Source organism: Diospyros lotus, chromosome 3 (assembly GCF_014633365.1).
Source record: "Diospyros lotus cultivar Yz01 chromosome 3, ASM1463336v1, whole genome shotgun sequence".
In the NCBI taxonomy this organism is placed as follows: Eukaryota; Viridiplantae; Streptophyta; class Magnoliopsida; order Ericales; family Ebenaceae; genus Diospyros; species Diospyros lotus.
The window spans coordinates 33,048,950-33,060,950 of record NC_068340.1 but is presented as its reverse complement, the minus strand read 5'-3'; the positions used below and the strand labels follow the sequence as shown (position 1 = coordinate 33,060,950).

The 12,001-nt window shown below is 37.3% G+C and overlaps 1 protein-coding gene across 3 annotated transcripts; it reads left to right on the top strand.

Annotated features, from left to right (window-relative positions):
- Nucleotides 1-1,935: 1,935 nt before the first annotated feature.
- LOC127796432 (putative E3 ubiquitin-protein ligase LIN-2) lies at nucleotides 1,936-12,001 on the top strand. 3 transcript variants are annotated; one of them, XM_052328580.1, is made up of 8 exons: nucleotides 1,947-2,254; nucleotides 2,718-4,214; nucleotides 4,326-4,486; nucleotides 5,937-6,850; nucleotides 8,102-8,246; nucleotides 9,074-9,331; nucleotides 9,950-10,259; nucleotides 11,002-12,001. In XM_052328580.1, the coding sequence occupies exons 2-8, from the start codon at nucleotides 2,759-2,761 to the stop codon at nucleotides 11,118-11,120; spliced, it is 3,363 nt and encodes a 1,120-aa protein (XP_052184540.1). In that variant the 5' UTR covers nucleotides 1,947-2,254; nucleotides 2,718-2,758; the 3' UTR covers nucleotides 11,121-12,001. The 3 variants fall into 3 exon arrangements, with proteins under 3 accessions (XP_052184541.1, XP_052184539.1, XP_052184540.1); XM_052328579.1 differs by having other exon boundaries at nucleotides 1,946-2,254; nucleotides 2,718-4,486; XM_052328581.1 differs by lacking the exons at nucleotides 9,950-10,259; nucleotides 11,002-12,001 and having other exon boundaries at nucleotides 1,936-2,254; nucleotides 2,718-4,486; nucleotides 9,079-9,226.

Genomic DNA, 12,001 nt, shown 5'->3' with positions numbered 1-12,001 from the left:
AGCACCGAGGGCGAGGGAGGCAGCGGCGAGAGTGAGCAGCGAGGGCGAGGGAGGCAGCGGCGAGAGCGAGGTCGAGTGAGCGAGCGAGAGAGGGTTCTAGGGTTTGCGGCGGGGGGGGGGGGGGGGGGGGGGGGGGTGGGGGGGGGGTTTGGAAGAGAAGGCTAGGGGATGAGAGGCAGATTTGGGCGGGGGCGCGAGAAGGAGGGGGTAATTTTGGTTGTGCCTATTAAATAATATCCCTGGCGGTTTAAAAATCGCCGGGTATGGGCCAACATCACCGGCGATTTTATGAACCGCCGGGGATGCGTATGGAATACCCGGCGGTTTTTAAAAACCGCCGGGAATGTGTATGGAATACCGTCGGCGATTGTGTGTTAAATCCCTGGCAGTTTTAAATCCCTGGCGCACACAATCCCCGGCGGTTTTAAATCCCTGGCGGTTTAACAAATCGCTGGGAATTTTGATGTATTCCCGACAATTTTTTAAACCACCGGGAAAACTTCGCCGGCAATACTCCTTTTTCCTGTAGTGAATTAAGTCACAAACCAAAGACATGATAAATTTTGTGTAGAATCACTAAAATTTGATATAAAGGCATTGACTATTCCTATATTTTTAAAATAACATTCATTTTCTTTATCGTTAAAAACTAGACAAAAATACTATTTACACCTAATATATTATATTATATTATATTTATTATTAAAAAAATAAAAAAAAACCATATTATTAAATTATAACTAAACTAAAAGAACAATATCTATTTAGTAAATTTACCCTTTATAATTCCTACCCCCCCCCCCCCCCAATTGGAAGGAGTTCAGAGAGATAAAATTACTCTAAAATTTGTATTTTCGTAATTGCATAATATATATTGGACTTGTAACTTGTGTTATGCCACATAAGTTACAACATAGAATATTTAAAATAAAAGTTAATCCAAAGAGGATTGATAATTGCAATTTAATAAAGTATAAGATTTAGTGTAATGATAAAATTAAGTTAATTATGACTTAAAAGTTATGAGTTTAAATCTCGTTAAATGGAATTTATTTTTATTTTTTAAAACAAAATAAATAGAGAGTATTTTAGAAATATACTTTATTAATAGGTTTTGATACCAGAAAATTACCATATTTATACTTATATGACAGAATAGATGTTTGTACATGAATGTGTTACTGTTGACATTTATATAGGATCAATTAAACTAGTGTTTGTATAGCTTTCATACAGAAAGTTGAAGTTAATATTTGATTCAAATCATTAAAAAATAATTCAAGCTCAAGCTTAGATCCAATGAACGAGGAGTCGCCCAAAATTAATTTATAAACAAGGGTTACGCTATAAGCATTGACTTCTATTTTCTATATTTATTTCTTTTATCTCTTGATTTCATTTTTTTTTATCTTCATATACCCTATCATTTATATAGCATTTCATATATATTAATTTATAAACAAGGGTATGGCCGCAATGGCTACTTCCTACGGTATATATATATATATATATTTGCTGTGATGGTGATGGCCGCTCATGGCGGCGATGCTGTCTCTGATTTTATAAAATCGGCTCACACCCGCATAATCAATTGACGATTCGAGTTATTTAGATTTGAAGATGTATTTTAGAGATGACTGTGTGGAGATAACTGTGACTATGTGTAATAGTAATAGAAGAGGGTTTTTTTTAAAAAAAATTATTGTAAAAAATTATTAACATGGCTACAAAAGAATAAAAAGGAGAAAAGTGAATTTTTAGTGACTGTGAGGAGAAGAGGAGTGGTTACAAATAGAATTTAGACTATCTTTTTAAGTACTAGAAAATCCCTTTTGAAACTGAAGATAAAAACATTCTTTATATACGCCACGCCAGAACAATGAACAATATACGGACGGACAAAGGCGGCAGTTGAAACGGTTTGAACATTGAAAGAGACACTCAGCCGGCAAACCATTACTGATTTGCTTTCATTTCCATCGGGAATCCTCTGTCTGCATATCCGTGTCTCTCTTGTTTGTTTTTTCTTCTATTTGCACTCCTTAATAGCAACCCACAAACCAATGGCTTCTCTGCACTCGGCATCTCTATTATCCCCTTCTCTTCTCTTTCCAAGATCCCTTCTCCTCCGCTCCAAGATTCGCCTAAAAAACTCTGTGCCCTTTCCCGATCTTGCAATTTCAACTGGAGGTTTCGTTCGTTTCGGGATCAATGGCTGCGGCACTCCAAGTTTCGTAAAAGCTAAGGCTGACAGGTATTCGCTGCTTCGTTTTCCTCTGTTCGCGATTGCGTTTCTTGGTAGATTGTCTTGTGTTAATTATTTGATTAAGTATCTTGGCAACAGAATTATACTGGTTCTCGAACCATTTTTATATTCTGTTTGCCGTAGGTTTTAGGAATTCAAGAAGGGGTGGAAATGGTTTTGCTGTGTGTCTGTTTTTAGGGGCTTCTGTAAGCATACGTGTAATTTGCCGGTGACTGATTTTATTTTTTCGGGGTAAGCTATTTGTAAGCTTAAACTTCTTTTACTTCATACTGTTCTGGTATAGGCTTGTTTGAACTTAATTGTAACCAGAGGAATTGTTGATAAATTTTCCAATTAGAGCCCTTTTATTTGACTTGAACTAGAGGATTCTCTGTCTCTGATAGATTGTAAAATTAGGCCTGTCTGGAAATTTTGGCACAATAAAGGAAATATTCTTGTTTCATTTTTCCAGAACAAGTTGTCTTGCTGAGAACGAAATTGTTCCCAGTGGAAATGGCGATGTCATTGGAGGAGCTTCTGGCTGAGGAAGGGTTTAGAGAGGGGAGGTCAAAAGTGTTGGAGAGAGCTTCTTCATCTGGATCACGAGCAGTGAGTATGCCACTTTACCCATATAGAGACCGCCACAAATCAGGCTCTTCATCAGGTGTCAAGAGGACTGACAGGATCAAGTCTGATATACCTCGACATGGTTTGCGAAATGAATTACCATCAACTGATAAAAGCAAGGGGAGAATATCTTTGGATATTATTAGAAGACAGAAAATAGATAGAGGATTAAAAGAGAAAACAGAAGAGAAGTTTGAAAGAGTTTCCAATAATCCGCTTGATGTTAAACACACTGCTGCTGATTCACCACAAGATTTTCTATTTGACGAGATTGTTGAGGTTGGAGATCACTCTGGTCAGATGTACAGAGATATATATTCAAATGAAATTTATAGCCCTCAGACAAGTAAGGATAAATATTCAGATGTATATGGAGAAAGGGAAAGGCACAAAAGGAAGCCAAGGAAGAATGTGGATAAGAGACACAACAACAATTCTAACAACTCACTTCCTGGGCATTCAAATTCTAGTGGGAATCAGAGGGAAAGGATGAAACAACAGAAGACATCATACAGGCAGTCAAATATAAGTTCGCGAAACAGCAAACTCTTTCATGACAACACAAGTCAAAGGCACAGCGTTGAACAGAACGTTACTGAACCTGCTCTGGATGAAGTTGCCGTCCAGGCCATGATATCTATCTTGACTGGTTACATCAAAAGTTTTCTCACAGATGAGGACTTTCGGACGTCACTTCGTCACAACTGTTTCGCATCACTAAATTTTGTTGAAGATGGTCGCCTTTCTGAGAGCAAAGTCATCATCAATCTTGAGCATGCTATAGAAACAGTAGAAAGATCTGCCGAGGAGTGTGCAAATGCAAAAGAGCTGAAAAAAGCTTCACTGCAGCTTAGTGTGATAACAGGTCTGAATTCAAATGATCTGAAAGATGGTTTCACGTCTGTGACTCCCAATTCTAAGTTGTCAGCTTGTGCTCATCTCTACCTGAGTGTGATATACAAACTACAGAAGAACGACAGGATAGCAGCAAAGCATCTTCTGCAAGTATTCTGTGATTCACCTTTCCAGGCTCGAACAATGTTGTTGCCCGAGTTGTGGGATTGTATGATTTTTCCACATCTTTCTCATTTGAAGGACTGGTACAATCATGAAGCTAATTGCCTAGCAAGTGCATCACGCAAAACAAGAAAACTGAAATTTCTTGAAAAGGTTTATAATGAAATTATGGATTCTGGAACTTACCAATTTGCAGTTTATTACAAGGATTGGCTCACAGAGGGGATTGAAGCTCCTTGCATTCCCTCCATTCATGTCCCTTCCACATCCTTTGGAGGAGTTCAGCGGAGACTTAGCTACTCTATTCAGGGAGCTCAACACGAAAGTATGTTTAGCAAGTCCCCAGACATGGGTGCTCCTATTCCTGTTCTTTCACCTCAGCCTATGGTTAGTAAAAGATTATATGACTCAGTCTTTTGCCATTCACATAAACCAGGAGTTGATGAGGTGGAAGATTATAAGGGATCGGAGAAATTTGAATATAGCATGAGAAGCTCTGATAGTTCTGCCGTTGAAGATAAACAAGCATTAACATTTTCTTCTACTATAGCTACGCGGACAGATCAAGACATTGAACAGGATGATGCATCCCACCCCGTGAGTTGTTTGATCTGAATGTCATTCTTCAATGATTTGTACTGTATTTTAATTACTACTATTACCATTCTAGCAATTAATTATCTATTTCACCAGCAGATCTAGAATTTCTCCATGCATAACCAACATCTGTTTTCTGAATTTGCAAGTATGCTTACAGTTATGTCAGTGTACTCCAGTAATTGGTGTTTCCTCCTTCTGGGGATTGAAGTATACTTCTAATGTTTGATTTTAGAACATGCTATATTCGTTAAACTTATGTTTGTATAAATCACAGTGGTTGGCTGAAGGCAAGCCTTCAAATAACAAGTTACAGTGGCCCTTGATAGTCTTTTTACAAACTCTAGATGTTCACCAACTAGCATTATCACCACTTAAGGAGTCTATTCCACTGTACCAACAATGGCAGTACCAAGTCCTCTCATCAACCAAATAGCTTAGTGCTAACCTGGTAATCAGCTGCCTATCAAAAGACAAAGAAGTTATCCCATATCCTGAAAACTGATAGTTGGCTTCCACTCTCTCGGCAACACCCAGTTCCAGCATCTACCTTATGGTCATTATTAGTATTCATTAGTGGAGTCCAAATACTTGTATTGCCGATTGAGCCACAAGTTTAGCATCTGGTACCTCATTCTGGAACTTTCTCCTGTTTTAGTCAGTCCAAATGGCATAAACAGAAGTTGAGGGGATTAATTCCATAACATATTTTAAATAACTCACCTTCAAGCTAGATGTAAGCTCATCACTGACCATTGTTAATTACATTTTGCTTTTGCTTGGACCTTAGTACACTTCCACACAGAAGCTATACTTGAAAAAATAGGTTGTCATGACTCTCCAATTGTAAACCACATAGGATGCATCCCAAGCAAAGTGTAATTAACAATGGACACAGAGGAAGTGCCGCCAGTTAATGCAATGAGCTTGCTTCTAGCTTGAGAACTGAATTGGTTAAGTTTATGCTAGGAAAATTAATCCTATCAGTCCAATACAGAAGCTATTAGGCTTTTTCCCCCCCTCTCTTTCTTCTATAATTTATACTCATACTATACAAGAATGACTAAATAGTTTGGAAACTCTTTTTGTCGTAACCTCTCAGCATTGAAATATACTGGTTTGTTATGAGTAGGTTACAAGTTACAACTATGCCAGAGTTGATGGCTTATTCTTTTTTCTTTTTTGTTTTTTCTCGGGCTTATTCTTTGTTACTAATGGTATCTTTGGCATCAAACTCGCTGATGGTTTGTTATGTCTTTCTTTCTTTCTTTCTTTTGAGACCACGTGCATGAAAAAGTTCAACAATGAACCCCCCCCCCCCCCAAAAAAAAAAAAAAAAAACGAAGAAGAAAAGAAAAGGGTATATCAACTCCTCCTTTTTATCATCTCTAATTTATATCATACAGTCAATCATGCTCTGAAGGATTTCCGAACCTAATTGTTTCTATAGGAGGATGGACTAATAGATGAGAAAGTGTGGAGATTGCTTAAACCTAGAGCTCCTGCTGAAGGAGAGGTATGCGAGAAATTTGGTGATTCTCCTCTATTCCCAGCAGATCCAGATAACACCCAGATATTACATCAGCTTCCACATTATAAAGCAAATGATTTCTATCTCAAGAGTCCAGAAAAATCTGTTTTTAAACAGAAACAAACTGAGGGTCCTCTCAATCACATGGTGTCCTCTTTCTCATGGCAAATAAGTCTTCGTGGTTCAGGTTTACAACATGATTATGAAAACTTCAACAATGAATCGTCTTTATCATCCATACCTAAGGATTTTATATGTCCACTCACTGGATTTCTATTTGAAGACCCAGTGACCTTAGAGACTGGCCAAACCTTTGAGCGAGCAGCTATCACAGAATGGTTTGAGCAAGGAAATGAAACATGTCCCGTGACAGGGAAAACACTGGAATGCCAATCATTGCCGCTTACCAACTTCATTTTGAAGCGTGTTATTAATAACTGGAAATCAGAACAATGTAGGCATTTGTTGGCATTTGCCTCCCAAGCAGCAAGGGAACACAGATCTAAACTTCAGGATGAAACAGCTGTTTTCAAATTACATCAGCTTTATACTGCTTTCAGCAAAAGGGAACGAATAACAAATGGAAAGCATCTTATATCTGTTGGAGGCCTGCAGTTTCTTACTCAGAGGTTTGAATTAGGGAACTTGGAGGAGAGGGCATGTGTGGCATCACTCTTTTCCTTGTGTATAGAGGCGGAAAATGGTTGCAGAAATTACATAGCCCAGAACATTAAGAAATCATGCCTTCTTGAGCTGATCCAGAGCAAGGATGTTGACGTTAGATCAAGAGCAAATGCAGTTCTACTGCTGGTAGAATTAATATGCTTGAGCAGGTACTTTTTTAGCAAATGATTTCTTCTTTTTCTTCTTCTTCTATTGCATGTCTTCATGCCATGCGCTGTATTCTTTAACTGTGTACTTAATCATTCCCAGAAATGTCACTTGGGAATAACCACACATTCTTTCCCATAAGTCAAAGGTATCTTACTTTCTGTACACAAATTGCTTAAGATATTGTTAGGACATTGATCTTGGATAATATCAATATGATAATCATTCCTGGTTCTGTTTTTGGATTCTTCCTTCCATTGGACCTCATCAGTGATGAATGACTTTTGGAGCCTCTTAAGATTTTGGATGATACTGAGCAGGGGCAAATAAAATGTATCCAGAGATACAATGGTGAAAGAGCATTTAATATTGGTGTACTTCCTGTCACTTCACACTCATTATATAAAGGCAAAATTTCTTCTATTTTGTTCAGCCATGATATTTGAATTCTCTCCCCCTCTCTCTCTTATGGACTCATTTATTGATACTTATCTATATTAATCTGTTCTTAACTGAAAACGCTTCAATTGGGTTTAGTTTTCTATAGTTTCACCTGTAATTTCCACTGCCTGAACAATCTCCTTGCCATGATGTATCATTTCTGGCATCAATAATTGAATGATAATTCCCTAATAATGTCTGTGATTCTTAGAGAATTTGAATTATATTTCAATTTTTCCTTCGGTTGGCAATATTGTCTTTCATAAAAATGAACAAAAATTTTGCAATTAGGCTTTTGTTTGGGATGCTAAATCTTTTACCATTAAATCAATAGTTCAGGATGATGTTTGATGTTGCTTGATTCGATGAGTTTTATGTTATTCAGCTACCTAATGCAACTCTCCTTTTTATGAGCTTAGGGCTAGTTGTAGATACGTATTCATAGGCAGCAAATTAATAATTCAGGAAAAGAAAAAGAAATAAAACTAAGAAGAATACAAAAAGGAAGAAAAAATGGTGTATTATTTGGTTTTTTGTTTGAGATACTAATTCAGTAAACATCAAATCAATAGTTCAGGAAAGGGGTAAAAAAAGGAGAAACAGAAACAAGAAAATAAGGTAAGGAAGGAAATGAATTGTGTATTTTGGAGTTGATTACTAGTGCTGTTCTATATAGTTGAGGATTGCACAAATAAGTTAATTTGCAAGACTACTTCTTTGATTACTATCCACATATGCTGGGTCTGCATTGGTTTTTGCTATTGACTGATCTTTCTAACTGAAACTTTGTGCTTTTGTCATTACCGTTTCAGGAAGAAGGATGTTCACACATTCGTAAGTGGCTTACAATATGGAAAGTTACCGGAGACAATGGATGCTTTACTTGTCTATCTTCAGAGTTCTCCTCCTGAACAGAGACCCTTGGTTGCTGTTCTCCTGTTACACATAGATCTTCTGGTATCTGCACAACTAAAAATATATATCTTTTTTTTGGCTGGTATTTTGGGGAGATGCTCTAGACTTTATATATGGTTTCTCTATTCCTGCTCACTCCCTTCATGCGATTTCCCTACTTCTTGTTGCAATATCTTACTACTTTACAACATTGACTGGGAATAAAATGCCAAAGGGATTCAAAGAACACACAATCTAATATTTTTTGCCAACTTAATCCTCTAATAGAATGAATATTGTCCAACTTTATCCCATCTTTGTGCTGTCACAAGTCTTGATTATCTATGTTACATTAATTTGCTAGGTTTTATTTAGTAGCACTGTGAAGTGCAGGCATGCCAGTTTTGGCCATGCTTTCTGTCATATGTACAAATCTTGTTTACTTCAATAGTTTCCAAAAGGATCTTATGACTAAGATGATTTTATGAATATATTGAAGGTATAGGAAAATCATAGGAAAATGATAAATGATTAACATGTTATATATTTGAAGTCATCTTCCCATCAAATTGTGGGGCCTGTTTGGTTATTCAGGATTTCATTTTCTAGATTTAACCCAGATGAGCTTGGGAGGTTATGTTAGGTTAATTAATTACTTGAACCATTTTTCTGGATTTGTGAAATACTCTAATGTTAGAAAAAAAAAAAAAATTTGATGTTTCTGCTGGTTACAAAAATGTTCTCACATGACAATGAAAATCATGATGTTTTCAAAATTTCCATTACATTTGGATTTGCAATTCACAGACTGTACTCAAAATGGCCCATAGATTTTGTCAATTTATCAGATATATATAGATACAGGTTGCTAATATAATATCATGTTGTAGGTTAGACCTGAGCAGTACACCATGTACAGATCAGAGGCTGTTGATGCGGTTGCAATGGCTCTTGATGACAGCTTGTCTAATGAGAAGGTCCAAACAAACTGTTGTAGAGCACTGCTTATCTTGGTAGGGCGTTTTTCTCCCTCTGGGAAGATAATGACAGAGGATTGGATCCTAAAGGAAGATGGATTTGTTCATGGTCCTGATCCAAATTATTTTGAGAATGAAGAACATGTATTAGCTCATGAAATTATTCCATTGGTATGTTTACTTTTTTCATTTCTCTCTCCGTCCTCTGTGCTCTATTCCTCAAGCACACATATCCGTAGGCTTGAGCTTCTAAATTCTAGTTTAGAATCCAGTTTTAATTCAGAGGATGACCTTAACTACCCTATTAGCATTGTGATTTCACTTCTTTCTCGTTCTGAAAGAAAGGAAGTACTTTGATTTCACAGATAGATAGAATGGGCTTGAATTACGTTTATTCCCCTAAATATGGAGTTACAACATCAGTGAGAATTGATCTGAACTTAATTACAACCCAGCTTAATTTATAACTTCCTTACGTGGAATGAATATTTGGACTGGAAATACAAAATCTTATCTGGAAGATTCTTATGCATGAAGAGCTTCCAGACGAGATTGCAAACTGGAAATTATCCCAATTGGTATATCATCTATTTTAATTCACTTTTCTACTAGCTTTCAATCCTTTTGATGTATTATGTAAAAATATAATTTCATGAGATGGAATTTGATATTTGTTCACTAACTGTGTAATTTCCACACTTGACAATGTAAGAGATGCTTAAACGTAATTTCTTTTCTGTTTGTTGAGGCAACACAAGTATTTTTCTGAAGTTTTGCTTCTAAATATAGGATGACGAAGAGGAGGAAAAGGAAGAGTGGTTGAGGAGCCTGTCCGCATCATTTATCTGCGATGGGAAGAAATCATTTTTGGATAGTATTTACAAGTGCTTAGGTGATGGAAACTTGGATTTGGTGAGGGTGTGCCTGGTCACTATGGCATGGTTAAGCTCTGCACTTGCTGCATTTCCTTCTTTTGAATTTCAGCTATCTGCCTTCTCGGCTGTCATCTCGCGGTTAAAGGAAATACTGGAAAATAGTGAGCTGGTTGAGCATAAGATACTTGCTTCAATGTCTTTGTTTAGTTTCAGCAAAATTCCAGGTTTGTGACTTTTTATGAGACATGTTTTCGGAATTGCATTAGACCATCAAGGAATATTCATCTATATATTTTCACAATATTCAGATTATGTTTTGCCTTGATATACCTTGATAGGAAATGTGATGGGATGAGCATTTTCAAAGACCATTTATCTTCTCAATCTTTTACCATAGATTCAGTTCATTACACGACCTAGTTCTATGTTCTGTTGGTGCTATAGGCGTTGAAACAATTTTTGGACATCAAATCTGTCGAATCTTTGAAATTTCAAATGACGTCTTATCATAATCTTCACTTGAATTTTGAATTTCACCAACCTGCTTATGACATACTCATCATGGCTTTGCACATGTTATGCCCTGTCAAATTGTGTTTTCTGGAACTTTGAGGTTACACGTGTAACTTCTATTTCTGAGATATAGACTTGGATTTCAAATTTCTTTTGATAAGAGTTCCTGTGCTAATAATAGGTTGCCTTTTAGGCGCATCAGTATCTAAATCCTAATGTATGTTCTCAAATCCATTGCATGACATTTTTCTTATTCTTCAGAAGTTTCTAAAATCCACTGCAAACTCATTTCACACCTTCGTTTAAATGATGCAAATCTTCCTGACAGCATCCAAATTTGGAGCACCATCAAACTTGTGATCGGGAAAAAAAAAAAGAAAACAATTTAAGTTGTTTGTGGGCATGGAAGCTTGAATTTGTTGACTAAACTATTTTATTTTCTATTGAATTCAGAATGCAGGCTGCTGTTGATGAAAACTGCAAAGGAAATTACAGTTCCTCTGAAGAGCCTTGCAGAAGTAACATGGACAGCCAGAGAGCTTTATTCTATGATCTCCATGGAGGATTCATAATCTAATAGTGAAAAGGTGCTGCTTTCTTTTACACAATCACAACTTTGCAGAGCCTATGTTTTCCATTCAACTAAACGTTCGTACTTTCTTTGGATACCCACAGTCACAGACCAAGATCTTGTTCCTCATATTGGCTGGTAATTTTCTCTAGTACTAAACTGGCTAAACTTGTCCCGCAGAGGTGATCAATAGTGTTGCCATGATGAGAAGACATGACTGTCAACACATTTGTATATAACTTCTTCATATTTTCTCAGTTTCTTCGGTGTTAGTGTCATTGCTTTCAGAATTTTGTGAAAGATTGAAGAAAGGAGAAGAATTAGGGAAGGAAAGAAGAAGTTCAAGAAGAAGAATATGACCAGGACTGGGATGGGGAGAGAAATTTTGGATTGACAACCAAGTTATTGGTACTCTTTGGGCTATACCTTGGCCTACAAAAAGTTGCTAAAATGACAAAAATACCCTCATTCAAATTGCAAAACACCATTCCCTCTTCTTCCTCTCTCTCCCCTCACCCAACGACCATGGCCACCTCCTCTCTCTTCTCCCCTCTTCCCATGGCCGCCTCCAGCAGTCACCGGTCGTTGATCGTCGTCGTCACCTCGCCTTTCGCACATTGACTGTTGTTGAGGATGCAACGGCGATCGGCAAGGGAGAGGCGAGGCAACAGGATGGCGGCGATAGACGATTGTTGGAGGTGATCATGGGAAGGGGGGAGAGAGGAGGTGGCATGTCGCTAGGTGAGGGGAGAGAGAGGAAGACGAGAGAAAGACGTTTTGCAATTTAAGCAAGGGTAAATTTTGTTATTTTAACTCCTTTTTGTAGCCCAAGGAATACCAATAGCATTTTCCATATTTATTTATGGACCATACTATTTGTAG

What these genes read in the sequence shown, in the direction of transcription:
- LOC127796432 (XM_052328579.1), top strand. Translation starts at nt 2,759, where the DNA reads ATGGCGATGTCATTGGAGGAGCTTCTGGCTGAGGAAGGGTTTAGAGAG. An exon ending in TGTTACACATAGATCTTCTG is followed by an intron (nt 8,247 to 9,073) that starts GTATCTGCACAA and finishes ATCATGTTGTAG; the next exon opens with GTTAGACCTGAGCAGTACAC. An exon ending in CTCATGAAATTATTCCATTG is followed by an intron (nt 9,332 to 9,949) that starts GTATGTTTACTT and finishes TTCTAAATATAG; the next exon opens with GATGACGAAGAGGAGGAAAA.